Source organism: Typha angustifolia, chromosome 9 (genome assembly GCF_048772165.1).
Source record: "Typha angustifolia cultivar Huaian chromosome 9, ASM4877216v1, whole genome shotgun sequence".
NCBI lineage: Eukaryota > Viridiplantae > Streptophyta > Magnoliopsida > Poales > Typhaceae > Typha > Typha angustifolia.
The window spans coordinates 10214011-10230286 of record NC_133247.1 but is presented as its reverse complement, the minus strand read 5'-3'; the positions used below and the strand labels follow the sequence as shown (position 1 = coordinate 10230286).

General features: G+C 37.1%; 1 protein-coding gene across 1 annotated transcript; it reads right to left on the bottom strand.

The window, feature by feature from the left end:
• Window positions 1–356: 356 nt before the first annotated feature.
• LOC140767460 (F-box protein At1g47056-like) lies at window positions 357–2582 on the bottom strand. Its single transcript, XM_073107379.1, has one exon. The coding sequence runs from the start codon at window positions 2356–2358 to the stop codon at window positions 787–789; it is 1572 nt and encodes a 523-aa protein (XP_072963480.1). The 5' UTR covers window positions 2359–2582; the 3' UTR covers window positions 357–786.
• Between the last annotated feature and the right edge of the window lie 13694 nt (window positions 2583–16276).

The window sequence follows — 16276 nt, the reverse complement described above, 5'->3', positions numbered from 1 at the left end:
ACTCACAGATCAGGCTGACCAGTTGAATCCGATAAGGTCAACTCAAGTATAACAAGCAAAGTGTACAAAAAACATTACTATCTCAGAATGTCTGTTTAAGTTCAGCAAAATAAGAAACATCAGCGTTCCTATCAGCAAAGCATTTTAGACTACAGCTTTCTTGTTGTTGACTTCACAGCTACTAAATTACAAAATTATTAGTCCATTCCTCGATTGTTGGCATATATATAAAAAGACAGTTGATTATAAAAACAGCACACAAGATAAATTTTTCATGAGTGGGCCAACTAATCATTTACAAATTGAAGGAAACAAGAATAGTGATTCACCCAACAGTTGACCATTTACAAATAGCATTGTGAATATCAAGAATGAAAAGATTCATTATATATTGGAAGTGCATTCACTAAATTAATTCCAATATGATTAGAGAAACACATTACACTAAATTAAATCCAATATGATTACAGAAGAGGAAAGTTAAAGCAAATTTCATGTCTAGTATAAATGTTTAAATATGTCCATAGTGTTAGAACAAGCAAATGTCCTTATAAGAACTTCCATTTCAAAGCTGCAATGCGCATCATATAGAGCAAGCAAAGGAAAGGCACCACTACTCTCTACCAATAATTCAGCATCAATTTCCAAAAGAGAGTGTTGAACAGCTTATCAGCATCAATTTAAAAACAACACATACAACATTAGATAAGATCACTTAGAAGCAAAAAAGAAAAATGAAAAAAAAAAAAGAACATTACAAGCAAACAAGAGTCTTCTCTTTCCCTTTCATGTATGAGGACAGCTACTCCCCCGTGACCACCTTCTGAAAGCCGAACCGAAGAAGCTCCTCCTGACGAGAACACCCATACGTGCCTTCCAAGGTGACGACGACGACCGGGCACTGCTGCTTGAAGGGAGCTCAAGGAGTCCTGACTGATTTATCAACACCGGGAGAAGCTCGCCATCACCGTCATTCTCCAAAACCCCACTCTCACTCACGGTGGCGTCTTGCAGCTCAATTGGGTTGGGGTTAATGTCCAGGTTGACCGCAAGGGAAACCCTGCTCACCCTAAGCCATTCGGCGCATTCCGGTGTCACACCTCGACACTTCTTGACCTTAACCTTCACAAGCTTCGGGCAACCATCCGCAAGTGCCTCCATTCCCTGATCCGAAACCGGGCAGCCCTTGATACACAATTTCTTCAGCGCCATGCACTTAGCAGCAATGCATGAGATCTCCGCATCTCCAAAGGTATCGCTGCCGCAGAGGGCAAGCCTTTCAAGATTTCGGCAATTAGTGGCAATTAATTCCAAACTGCGTGCGGTCGGATTGACTCCAATGAGCACCAATTCTTGCAAGTTAGAGCAGCGACGTGCTACAACGATGAGACCCTCGTCTCCGATCCGGTTTGTTTTCCAACCATCGATGTGGATCTTGCGGAGAAGCCGGCAGCGGTCGGCGAGGGCAGCGAGCCCCGCATCGGTGCACTCCGGGGTCTTAACAAGGTGGAGCACTTCAAGAGACACGCAAGCGGCCAAAGCCCCGAGGCCACGGTCGCTGACCTGGAGCTTCTCGAGATGGATCTCGGTGATCCCAGGAACCTTTATGGCGACCTCTTCCAGAACCGGGTCCCAGTCCCCGGAGCACCGGAAAATCTTCAAGATCTTGAGGTTTGGAGAGCCGGAGACGACCGGCGCGAAGCACTGGCCGTTGTAGAGCTCCTTGAGGCAGATGGATCGAAGCGAGGAGGCGGCGGCGCCGGGGCCGATGGGATCGGACGTGGCGTCAGAGAGGCCGCGGAGGCGCTTGATGGAGATCTCCTCGAGATGCGCGCATCCTCGGAGGATGGCATCAATGCCCTTGGATCCGAACGCGCAGGACCCGACCGAGATCTTACGGAGGTTGGGGCAGGCAGCGGCGAGCGCGGCCATCCCAGTGTCGGTAACGGCGCGGCAGGCGCGGATCTTGAGGCGGGTGAGGCCAGGGCAGCGGTGGGAGATAACGGAGAGGGCCTCGTCGCCGATTGAGTCGGCGCGGCGGTCGCACTTCAGGGCGAGCTTGGAGACGGCGGAGAATCGGTCGAAGAGCGAGGGCGCCGCCGCGAGGAGCGCGGCGCGCGCGTCGAGGGCGAGCCGGTGGCGACTCCCGGACTCGACCTCGAGCCACCGCCGGCAGACGAGGGAGCACCGCTTGCGGTCTCCGGAGGTCAAGGAGTGGAATACCAGGGCCAGTACCTCGTCGGGGAGGTCGAGGGTATGGTCAAGCGCGCTGGCCACACCGGATGTGATCGGATCTGACGACGCCATCGGCAGGATGTCTGAGCGGCGGGGAGATGGCGAGGACATGGTTTGGCCCATCCACGACGGAGCCAATGATCTTACCGCGAGGCGGTCAGATGGGAGAAGTTTACACCAGAGGGAAGACGGAGGAGGAGGAGGAGGAGGAGGAGCAAGAGGCGACCATTTCTGATCCTAAGAAAGATAGAGACGAAATAGACGGACTCGTGGTGGGAATTAAATCCAACTTATTATTGCTCAGGTTAGCTGTTCTTTTTTTTTTTGTTAAAATAAATAAAAAGTAAATAATTAAATATCTTTTTTTCTGATTAATGGAATAAATGAAATAGAGAGGGTTCTCTCTCACACTAACTCGTATTCTCATATATAAGATGATGAGGTGGGAGAGAGGTGATGACGTGGACAGGAAGCGGGCGACTGTCAACCAGAGGCGTGCGCGTCGGCAGCACTCCTGAGAGTGGGGTGCGTGCTTTGACGCGGTACACAGTAAAGCGGTCGACTCTCTGCAGGCCACGCTACACAAATTTCCTGCAGCTGTCTCCGAGTTGAACGTTGAAACTTCTTTTAATCAAATCTGTATAATAGATTTAATTACACAAACACCCAAACTAGTTTGGTATTACTTAACTATTATAAGTCTTTTCTTTTCTATGTTACAATTTGCTCCCTCCTTTTTAACATTTTTTATGTACTAAATTTACCTTTTGTATTGGACATCGTATATCTTGACAAATACCTTTTGTATGTTACGATTATTTTAACTTTAATGGCAATAGGTTTCGATTATTAATTTTAACCGCCCCCTCCCATGCCACCCACACCACCCCTCCCTCCGCACCCCGACGACCACTACGCTCTCATAAAAAAGAAACAAAACACGCTGCAACTCATTTAGGTCGGCATCACCCTCTCTAATGTCGACGGCTGCCTACCCGATCTTTGGACCGGCAGTGTCACGCACTTTATTTGAGAGTTCAATATCTGCAACTTTGACGTTCAACTTGACCTTCACTCTTCGGACTCTGTTATGAAGGGATTGACTCAGGCACTTCGTGCATCTCCTCCTCTTTAACTCGGGCCTTCTCTCCAGCAACGTTATCAACTGGTTGAGTTTCATAGCACGTACGATTTTAGATACATCATCAAAGCTTTGCTTCGTAACAACCCGTCGAACAATCTCAGACAATTCATGTGGTTTATTCGAGTTTTCTTCTGTGATCAGATTTTTGACATGAACATTATTCGGTACTGCAATAGATCTACGATGAGTTGGAGAGAACATTGAGTTTGCTGGGTATCATCAATCAGGATCAGATGCTCTCCTCATATCTCTGGTTTTTAAAAGACTCGTAGAAGTTTATTTTGCTAAGAATTATCGATGTCGCCTCGAACATTAAATTGGGATCTTATCGTTTTTATTCTTAAACAAAGTTTGACAAAGATTCGCATTCAGATTCGAGGTTTCTGAGCTTTTAGATCTTACTGTTAGTCTTTCATTAAATAAAAATATTGACTTCATTTGAGAGATAGAAATAGATAGAGGATGATTTCGCCTAACATTCAAGTGCGCTATGTAGAAGACGAACATGGAGCACGAATTCCATCTCATCTCTCACTTCACTTCATATTCGTCACCATCAATATAAATTTCTCCAGCTTCATCTACACCCCTCCCCTACACCCGACCCCACACCCCCGCCCTATCCCCCACCACTACCCAGGATTGCTATGCTCATGCACCTCATTTAGCTCAGCATCACCCTCTCGATCTTACTCGACCTTAGACTCCATCTAGGAGTCAATATCCTTGGACTCCATCAACCTTCTCATCAACTAGGGGATATCAACTAGTTGAGTTTCATATAGCATGTATGATTTTAGATACCTCATCAAAGTTTTGCTTCGTAGCAACTCGTCGAACAATCTCAGACAATTCATGCAGTTTATTCGAGTTTTCTTCTATTGTTGGATTTTCGACATGAAGAACATTATCCAAATCTATGACGGTTTGGAGATAACGAGTTTGCTGGGGATTAAGAGGACAATAATATGTCTCATATCTCATATATCTAGCTTTAAAAGACTTATGGAGGTTTATTTTGCTGAGAATTATCAATGTTGTCTTAAACATTAGATAGGAATCTTATCATTTTCATTTTTAAATAAAGTTCAATAAAGATTCGCATTCGGATTTAAGGTTTTCGATTTCTTTTTAAATCGTACTATAGTCTTTCCTTAAATTTACTTCATTTGAGAGAGAGAAATAGATAAAGGATGAGTACGAATTCCATCTCATCGGATCACTCATCTATCATTTCAGTTCATCACCATCAACACAAAGTTCCCAACTTCATGTACAACCTCTTCCCCTACGTCCCACCAACACTAGCCCTGCTCCTCCCCTTCCCCATTCCCTCCCACCACTAGCCCCGCTCCTCCCCTTCCCCATTCCCTCCCACCACCACCCCTCCCTCCGCACTCGATCGCTGCGCTCTCATAAAAAATAACAAAACATGCTGCACATCATTCAAGTCGGCGTAATCCTCTCCGATGTCGACGGCTGCCTACTCGACCTTGGAATCGGCGGCGCCACACACTTAATCTAAGAGTTCAATATCTGAACTTTGACGACCATCTTGACCTCCAATCCTCGGACTCCGTAAACCTTCTCATTAACCAGGTAATTAACCTCAATCGACTCCGTAATGAAGAAATTGACTCATGGAACTTCGTGCATCTCCTCCTATTTAACTCATGACTTTTCTTCTCTGAACAATGCCATGAAGTTTCATGGCACGTATAATTTTAGATACTTCATCAAATCTTTGCTTCGTAGCAACCCACCGAACAATCTCAGACAATTCATGTGGTTTATTCGAGTTTTCTTCCATGGTCAGATTTTTTAGATGAAGAATATTGTCATGTAATGCAATGGAATCTACGACGGGTTGAAGAGAACAATGAGTTTGCTGGAGATTAAGAGGAAGGTATGGAGGTCTCATTAATCAGGATCAAATGCTATACTCATATCTCGTTTTTAAAAGACTCATAGAAGTTTATTTAGCTGAGAATTATCTAACATTAGATAGGGATCTTATCATTTTTATTATCTAGGGTTTAGCATCTAACTAGCCGAACTTCAAATCAGTCTGCTTTTTTGCAAGTTCTATTTGATAAATTTTACATTTCATATCTTAACTATATATACTTTATCTTATATCCCTATTCCTCTTTCAATCTTGGATAAGATTGACAAATTTCTAAGTATTACCTATGAAGTAGGAGGGATTTAAGCACTATGGATTTAGGCATCTACAACACCAGGAATACTAGGGTTGGTCTTCTAGGATCTTGCGCCCTTGATCTCCTTAATTGCGTTGATAAATCTTAGGTTAACCTTATGATGTCTTAGTATAGCCAACCTTGCCGGATTTGGTGTCTTCTATATGCTAGGGCTAAAAATTTTTTTGTGTTTAAACACATTTTGTATTTAGTCCTAGTATACGCTTGGACTTAATTAAATCTATTGGTAATAGTAGTATCATGAGCTTTTTAGATGAACTTTAATTCTTTCATCTCTCTATCCGCTTAAAGCCCACCTTCATTAAAATGTCACCTTATTATTTTGTAAAAAGATGTCGTGACTCATGTTTGATCAAACATTCAATAGGGATAAAATTAAGTATTATTTTGGAGAGGTCTTAGCCTCGGTTATGTGTTCCTAGCCTCTTTCCTATTTTTAGGCTGAGGATTTTTGGATTTGGACTCCTAACCCCTTTGGCCGTGCTATTGCTTTCTCTATTGTACCACAGCTCAAGGGATGTGAATGTGGCAGCGTTGGAAGGGCCACAATAATATTCCAAAAGAAAACTACCACTCATTCACAACTTTTCTACAGAAGTATGGCTGATGTCATTAAGTCCATCAATACTAAAAAAATGCAAAGAAAGTCGCCACAACAGCCTAGTACAAAGATGTTGGTGACCCCCAGACTATGAGGTACACTAAACTTAACGTTGATGGAGCTATGTATGTTGCCTCTGGTTGTGTAGGGGATGATTCAATTGCTTGGACCATGGATGACAGCCCTTTGCTATCTAGTGCGGATGATTGTACTATTACAAACTGTTTGCAAGCGAAGGTTGAGGTACTTAAGTTTGCATAATCAAAGCTTGGGACCACAATTTATCAAATATCAATATTGAATCCAACTCTCGCTCCCTAATCAAAATCTGACTACGCCATTGTGCGGCTCATTGAAATATAAGCACATGTTTTATGATAATTATCTATTACTTAATACCCTATTTACTCTTTTTATCTCTCATTTTGTCACGAAGGCTAACCATTCTATTAATTGGTTGGGTAACTAGAAAAGTCTCAATATTTTTCTTCTGTTTGGGTCTCTTCTTAGAAATTATATATATAAATACTTTTATTGTCCCAGATACATGAAGTATTTTTGAGTCATTTTTTTTTTGAGATAATATAATACCTTTTTTTATTAAAAAAAATCTTTCTAAAAGATATACACCCTAAAAGGAAAAGAATACCCTTTGCAAAATGCACCCACTAGGTCATTTTGTTGTGTAACAAAGGTAAATAATGGACAACCCTAGTAACAATTTACAAATAGTTCCCAGGGCCCTGTTCCACTATGTGCAAGGTCTCTTTATCACTATCACTATCACTATACTGTGATAAATTCTAAAGGAGTTCACATTGTTTTGTATGGTGGTTGATAGTAGTTGACAGAATAGTGAATAATTATTATTAGCTTTAAAACAGAAAAATAAAAATAAAAGTATCTAAAATACCCTCATTTGCCTTTTAAGACAATATCCCTTTCTACTCTTATCTCAACTTCAACAAATTTACTCACACTATTAAGATTACTCTATACTTACAGTTAATTTAATTTATCTAAGTTATATATGTCTTTTGAGATATTAAATAATAACATACAGAGATCTAATATATAATATATTGGTAGGACGTGATATGCAATTGTTTCTTCTTTCATGCGCCCATCCCTGCAGCCGATCCAAAAACAGCGAGGCCAAAGCGGAATGCGTCATCGATTTCTCCGAAAGCTACCGATTACCGTCGTTATTCCGCATTTCTTATTCGGAGGCCATGGAATAGTCTTTATCGAGACGTATAAGTTTGGAGTTATGCGTAGTATCTTATGACTTTAATTTACGTAATAGAAGAACAAGCAACGTTTAATTAATCCAGCCCTCCTTAATTAATTGATTAATTAATTAATTAATTAATAGTGTTGCCAGCTAAATGATGGTCTTTATTGCATTATTAGCAAGAAACTCCCATTTATTTGGAGAAATGGGAGAACTGCAGTGATATATGAAGAAGAATTATAAGATTACAGTAATATTATTTGAAGCATAGTAATAGTTTAATAATTATCTTAGTAATCCACTTAGTAATAATTTAATAATTATCTTTATTTTCTCTTTTTTTCACGTTAAAATTATTTATTTATTTTTTTCTCTCTTATGATTCATGAGTATGTCTCAAGACCAATTTATTTATTTATTTATTTTCTTTTATTTATGCACATGAATCATACTATGCTTCATTTGAAAACATCCATATACAATATATATGGATGAAGTGAATCAATAAATGAAGTGCATTTTGGTTTTCCATGCAAAGGATTCATGCATCTATCTATCTATCTATCTATCTATCTATCTATCTATCTTTGGCTTGGAATTCGTCAAGCATAAGACTTCTCTACTTTCCCTTCTATGATTTTGAAAATGGCATGACAAGTTTCAAACAAAGACAGTTAAAGGAGAATAATTCTACCCAAATTGGAAATTAAGGTGTTACTTGGTATGACCATGACTGTTATTATTTTAGAATAGGAGCAGTTTTTATTCTGGAAGTACAATCAATCACATCTTATGCCTGTACCAAAACTTTACATATGTCATAGAACTACCTTAAAAATTATATAACATCCTGTCTATTTATAAATAGGGCGTTATAATTTAATGAATATGTACAGAAAATACTCTGTCGTTAATTTAATTATACTAAAAAATTATAAAAATATCTTCAACAAAGTCATATTAAGAGTATTTAAATTATTTAGAAATAAAGATATTTTAAGTATTTTAGTTAATTTAGAAATAAATATATATATGTAATAAATATTTTTATGTTATTAGTTCAAATCTAATTCAGGGTATTTTTTTTTTGCATATATTAACTAAATTATAAAACTCGATTTATAAATAGTAAATTCTTTTTTATATTTATTCATTCTACGTACATTGCAATATATTTCTCTAGTTTATTCGATTTTAACATGATATAGTTTCTTTATCTCTAATTTATCTAATTGTATTATAATATTACCCTCTTTTTTATCTGCATAATCGGATAAACTAGATAAAGATATCAGATTTAAATCAAAAGATAAGATAAATATATAAAAATCCAATCTTCTTAGTTAATTATTTTATATTCGGAATAAAAGATCGTTGAAAAGATTAACGGGTTACATGTTATTTAAAACTCTAATCATTCAAATATGGCAAATAATTCAATGGTAAGATATTAAATAATACTAAATAAAATTAACTAAAAGTGCATGACACCTTTCAAAATTATAACGGTAAATTAGTTATATTTTATTTCTCTCTTAAGTATCTATTATTTATTAAAAAGATAAAATAATAATAAAAATTAGTAGAAGTTGACACTCTTATTATTAAGAAAATAATTATAAGGAGTGTCAACTATTTTCTAACGAATCCAAGATCATAGGGTTTGGATGGTTAGATCTTGAGATATTAGCTGAACAGTAGTCGAAGGTCGGATGAACCCTAGCTTGTTAGCCTTGTAATGACTAGATAGGTACTGGGTTAATTCTTTCAGAGTGAAGATGGAGAAGTTGTGTAGAAGAGGGGAATTCGGAGTTAGAGGAAATTGACCAGGGACTTAGGCGGTAGAAGAAAGGAGATGGGAGAGGACGCCAATAACTAGAGCAAGAAGGAAGGAGATAAAGGCACAATGCTATTTCAATTATGAGATAAACTCCAATTAGGGTTTTTTTCCATATATTTATAGAGGCTTACTTTAGGGACTCAAACTAGAGTAATACTCTTGATTCATGATAAATCCAAGAAATTGGTAGGTTATTAATCACCATCATTGTCACGAAATAAGTGCTGAATTATCTATTTTGTCTTCTCTTGATTGTATTAATGGGAATTATGTAGCATATTAAGAGGAAACTGGATAAGTTTAACGAGTAATTTAACCCCATTTCAGAGAGTACGGTCATCTAATTTAGCACAAAATAAACTTAAAGGCACAACTACAAATGTCATACTTCTATTAGAGACTAAGTTTAACCACAAGTTTTATCTCTTAGAATACTAAAAAATACTCTAATCTAGAGTAGTACAATTACAAATGTCATACTTCTTCAAGTTATTTTAGTAAATTTAGTTAGCGTGGGATTAAGCTAAAAAGGATATCAAGGCTATTTTTATAAATTTATTTATAGAGAAGTTTACATATAACGCCCTGCCGTGTAACGAAATTATGGTTAGCACCCTATATTTTCACTATTTGTAAATTAAGCTCTAATATACACAGAAGATACCATGTTAGTAAATCTGTTAGTTAAACTTAACCAAGCATATGGGTTAAATTAACTATTCTAATAAAATTATGAAAATACCCTCAATTAAGTCATACTATGGGTGTTTAGTTATTTTAAAAATAAAGGTATTTTAGTTATTTTAGAAATAAATATCCCTACTTAATGTAATATTCTCTCAAATGCAATATATTCACTAAATTATATGACTTGATTTATAAATAATAAAATATAGGGTGTTATATGCAAATTTCTCTTATTTATAATATAACGTTATGACTAGTTAGTTAGAAACATAGGGTGCCGTATAAAAATCACAGGCAAAAAGACGAGGTCGGTCGATGATAAATAGCTTAAAGACGGGTGTTGATAACGAAAACTACTTAAAAGTAGGGTGCTATCTGGAAATTTCATTTATTTTCTACGTCTAAGGTGAAAAAACTGGCTATAAACTAAATAAATAAATAAAATATTTATAGCGAAAATTGAGAATAAACTGCCTGGCCCCACAAGCCACTAAAAGTGGAGTCTCCACCAAAAGAGTTGACTTTATTATAGAAATAGATTCCCAAGACAAGATTTCACTCTCAAAACTTAATTGCAAAAAAAGAAAGAAAAAAAAAGAAGAAAAGAATAGTAGTCGTTGCAAAGTTTCTCATGTCAATCTCACGTTTTGCATCTGTGGTCTATAAATGAAGTCTTGGGTCTTTCTCAGCATCTACTTGGCCAACCAACCATCAACCTTCGACCTTCTCAGAAGCTTGAGTTCATTTGGTCAAATGGGTTACCGAGAAGAATCAAAAGTGTCCACGATTTGCTTCTCGGGACCACCAAATATGGTTGACTCCATGGGTTCTTATTTCAACTGTTGGATATTTTTTATTTCTTTTGTTTCTAACTGCGAAGCTTAGTGGTTGCAGTGGAAACTCTAGAAGGTCAGGAAGGTAGAATAGAATTGGGGCATTTCAAATTGAGCTCTAAAATAGTTTGGTCAAAAATAGACAAAATTTGCCCCTTTCAATTTATAATAATTAGTTGAAATTTAGGTTTTGTTAGAACACTTCAAAGCCTTTTTTTTTTTTTTTCTATCTGCTTCAAGACTGTACAGCGATGAATGAGAAAACAAAATAAACTAAGGTCTTATATTCTTGATGTTAAAGATCAAAAGAATGTGTTTTGACATTCACTTATTTGAATCGGATGTTTTATAGCTGGCCACGAGCAGAATTGTCTATTAGAATTTCCCTTTCCCCTCTCATGTGAGAGCTTTCTTCTGATGCCGACATTGTTGATCTTTTGGCGAGGAGGAAAGACCTCCCTATAAGAACTCCATCTTTCTTCTTTGCTTAGATCGTGCGCTATCGGTGGTTTTTAGTTAAGATTGGATGCTGACATACAACTTGTCAACCTCCTCATCAGTCCTTTCTCCTTTTCCTCTCCTTTCTCTTCTCCTCACATAACTTGGTCTTGACCTTTCCTCACTATTGCTTTGGGGGCTTTCCACCTCTACCTTCTAAGTAAAAGGTGTAGCCACGTTCTATTGCTTCTTTCATTTGCTCCACTTCCATCAATTGGGATTCATTGGATGTGTTTGAAAATTTTGGATTCTTTTGTAGTGTTTTTTCTTCACCATTGCTGTGGTCGGAAGCTTGGTGGCTTCGAGAGCAATCCAGCTGGCTAGGGAGTACATTAGGTCGCCCAAAGTATCTCTAACAAGGAAAATAGGGAATGTAAGATGTTGTTGGAGAATATCAAGATGGTGCAGGACTAATAATTCAAGACAAAAGTGGTTTGCTTTGAGCTATCGCGTGGGAGCAATGCCCTAGTGAGTCGATCATCCTCTCAAAATCTTGGCCAATTTGATTAGGTCTCCATATGACCCCTAGAGGGTCCAATATTGTCCTTACGACGGATTCCTTAGATGCAATTAGAATCGTCAAAAGATAGATATTTATTTCTTGGAGGGTGAGGAACATAATTGGAGAGTGTCTAGAGTTAATGAAGGGATTCAACAATTTTAGGATGCAACATATTGTTAGGGGAGGCAATTGGGTGGCCGACTAGGCAACACATTAGAGTAGGTGAGAATCTGACAATTGTGTTCTTAGGCCTGAAGTCCCTTTTTTGCTAGACTTTTGTACAATTTTGTCTTTTGACTCCGACCTCTACATAGCAGGAATTAGGGCAATTTAAGCTGAAACAAGCTAACAATTCTAAAAAAAGTTCTCTATTTTTATCCTCTCCACGACATGAGTGTCGGTCTATTTGTTTCTCTATTCTTTATAACAGTATAGTAATGCAAGCTATGCATACTTGGGTTTAGTGGAGGTCATGACGGTACCATTGGACATCGAACCATTTTGCTTCTATATTCCTTCCAAGACTGGATGATATGCTAAACTTTATGCCTATCGAGCTTAATGTCATATCCTTTTCTTTTTGAAGGTCATAATGCCCAACAACATACAGAGAAGATAGAGTGACAACCTTTAATACCCTTTCCTTTGTTATGCTGTCTTTCTACAAGTTTGAGGCTTATCTTATTATCTCCTTATATCAAACATTGTAGCTTTTTTGATGTTATGAATAGAGATGTCAAAATAAACGAGCAGCCCGAGCTCGGCTCGACTGAAGCTTGGGCTTAGCTTGATTTGGCTTAAGTTGAGCCGAGCCTTAGCTTTATTTTAAGGTTCAATTTGTATTTTTAGCTAAACTTGAGCTCGCTTAGGCTTAACTTGATAGGCTCGACTTAAATATAATATTTATTAATATTATATATATTAATATATATTATATATAAATATATTTATAACTATTAGATCTTTGATCCAATGGTTATTGTTATACTATCTCTATCTAACCCTAACCCTAAATCTAATAAAAAACTCTCAACAACCCAACACCCAATCTCCTCCTCATTTCCTCTTACTTCTCCTCCATTGATCGGCTCTCATTTGACCTCTTTCGGTGGCCTCCTCCATTGGCTCGGCCTCGACCTTAGTGTCGGCCTCCTCATCTTCATCCTCCACCACCTCCTCCTCTTTCTTCTATGCCTCCTCGTCCTCCTCTTTCACCTCCTCATCTGGCCTTCTCATCATCCATCGACAAGTTGCCGCCTTCTTCTCTCTGTTGGCCTCCTCCTCCTCCTCCTCCTCCTCTCCTCCTCTCTAATCAAGCTCGGTCTTAGTCTAGATTGGCTCGAATTGAGTTGAGCCGAGCCTAAACATTTTTAAAGGGCTTAAAATTAATCTTGAGTAGAACCTGAACTAGAGCCTACTCGCTCAGGCTTAACTCACTCACATCCCTAGTTATGAATGAAGTCTTGCCTACGAGATTTCTCCCAAAAGAAAAAAAGATGGATGTTAAGAACCTGTATGTGAGTGCACCTTAGCCTTTAGAAATTCATGGGATCCATAAATTAAAAACTAATTTTTACATTACACTTTATATATATATATATAGCATTCTTTTATTTTAAATTTATCTCATTTCTAAAGTTCCAATATTGCAAACATCTCAAAAAGAGAGAGGATAAAATAAATAAATTTCAAAAGTTTGTAGGTCTTAATAGAAAATTGCCTTCACCATTATCTTTGGATAGAGAAACTAATAGGGAAAACTACAGAAATATTTAAGTAGGGGTGAAAATGGGTCGGACTAAAATATAGGTAGAGATTTCCTATCCATCTTGATACCCAAATTCACATCCATACCTATATAGTTTATGCGGATAAGGATATAACTTCAAAAGTAATATCTAAAATAATATCTGAATTAGTTTCAAATATCATATAACTTGTGATATAAAAACATTTTAATACTTTATATATATTTTTAATCTAGTTTTCTCGTATATATACTAATCGTCTATAGATTTTACTAATTATGTTACAAATTCTTATATATTCAAAAAATGAATATAGATATATTCAAAATCCGATTCATATTCATGGTTGTACTTGGCAGATATGGTAATTAAGCTTATTATCTGTATTTGGATTTGTTTCCAAAGAAAAAAAAAATTATACTGATATGATTTTATCACACTCGGATCTATATCCAATATGTTTTTGCTTCTAGGTTTAAGTGTCATTAGCGAAGGCTCAAACATAAGGCCATCTTGGCAATCGCCTAGGGCTCCAATCCTAATAAAATTTTAGAGTTTAGATAATGGGTCTCCAAGTGTCCACGCTCCAATGTATTTGGGGCCCACATTAGGTTAAATATACTTGAGTTGAGCTGATTGAACAAAGTTTTACAACCCATTTTAGACCATCACATAAGGTTCTAATTTATGTTGAGCCAACTCTAAGTGTCACAAATAAGGCGCAACCACTAACATAGGTAGCTGGAACCTATCACCCACAATAAAGGTTATAGATTTAAATCTTACCTTAGGTATAGGAGTGATCACGGTGAAAAATGAATAGCCTATTATTTTTGTCTATTTATAATTAGCTTACAAACTTATGATCTACCTAACAGAAAGTATTAAAAATAAAATGTCAAAGAATACAAGGGAATAAAATATATTTTTCCCTAAACAAAATCTTCTCTATTAAGAACCTTGAGTAGAATCAGGTGTTTTAGGTAATTAAATTTAGATAGCATTTCCTCAGTAATACAATTACTGTTCCTCTAATTTTTGAATTTGGGAATACTATTATCCCTCATGTTTTTGAATGCAAGAGGCATCTATTAAATTGGGGATCATTAAATTTTATTTGTATCACTTTACTTTTAAAGTAAATAAAAAAAGGCTGAAATTTTTTATTAAATTTTAAATAAGGTTAAATATATTTTATTTCTTTGTATTTATGGCTAAAATTACTTTATCCTCGTCTACTTAAAAAAAGTCTCAAATCAGTCTTTATACTTACGACTAAAGTGAAATCGTCGATTTTCCTATCAAAGTTAACGGAGCGTGCTCAAATATCCAAAGTACCCTCGTCGTATTTATTAGGCAAAATAGATTGATTTTTTATCTTATTTTTTTAATTTATATTTATTTTATTCTTAGATATGACATAACTATTAAACTTCATAAAAATCTAGGTTTAATAAAACTTACTATATAGTTAACACAATTAAAAAAATAAGATAATTAAGCATATGAGTATTCTTTCAAGAGAAAGAAATACTTATATAAGAGAGGAAAGAGACATTTTTGTCTGTCAAAAATTAAAAATAGAGATAATCCAGTTCGGCCCGCCATTTAATTTTTTAAAGTATTTGAGCGTGCGTTCCATTAATTTGGATGAAAAAATTAACGGTCTCTCTTTACTAATAAATACAATGACTAATTTTATATAGAGATGCATAAATACAAAGAAATAAAATGTATTTAATCCTCTCAAATAACTTTTTATATAGTTGGATATAAGAGTAGCATCTCTCCTATCAGCTTTGGCCTTTTTTGAGTAGCTTTGACCGTATTATACATCCTTTGTTTCCAGTGAATGCATCGATGCTCATCGATGGAGAGTCACATGAATCCTCCTCCGGAGCCCTGGCATTGCCTTGCTTGCATGCATGCAGCTGCGAGCCGACGAATCCGCCGTCGAACGCTCGATCGGCAAAAAGAAGACGTCCAAACGCCGGAAGTACTTCTCGTACGCCTTTTCACGGGAGCCTCCTGCGAATTGAATGGCATTGGATGCATCTGATTACTGCTACTGCTACTGCTACTGCCAGTATCGATGCATCCAATGCGATACGACAGCCGCCGTCGCCCCCGTGCCGATCGTGACTTTTACCACCACCAGTTAACTATATCATTCGTCAGCCTTCTCCTCCGGCGCCGGAGGTCGACTGCTCGAACCGGCGGCTGCGGCAGAAGCTCTCGGTGAGCCTGTCTATCAATCAAATTAACAACTACCAAGATTCTTTGCAGTGTTTTCTACTAGAGAGAATTATAAGTAAAGAGATAAAAGTTTGGGTAAAACTCCATTAAATGTACATTAATTGTTTGTGTCTGCTTAGATATTTATCTAAGAAGACTGCATTGAATGATTTTAAAAGTGTTTGACCTTCTACATAGGAGATACCAATAGAAGAATTTTTTTGTCTACCTACAATAAAGCTTGAACACGAGTTTCGAACAAATATTGTGCAGTGGGCCTTGGGCTTGGGCCTGGAAGGAGAAGTATTGGGGTTCATCTCATTTCTGCTATTTTGGCGAAAATGACAATTTTGCCCTTAGGTTAATATATATTGTTGGAAAATTGTAATATATGATTGTTGAAGATTGAATTTCTATTGTTCTTCGTATCCTTTGAATTTTTCTCGAATAAAATGGTAGTCGATGTTTTGTCCTAGCATGGAATATAGTATTGGAAG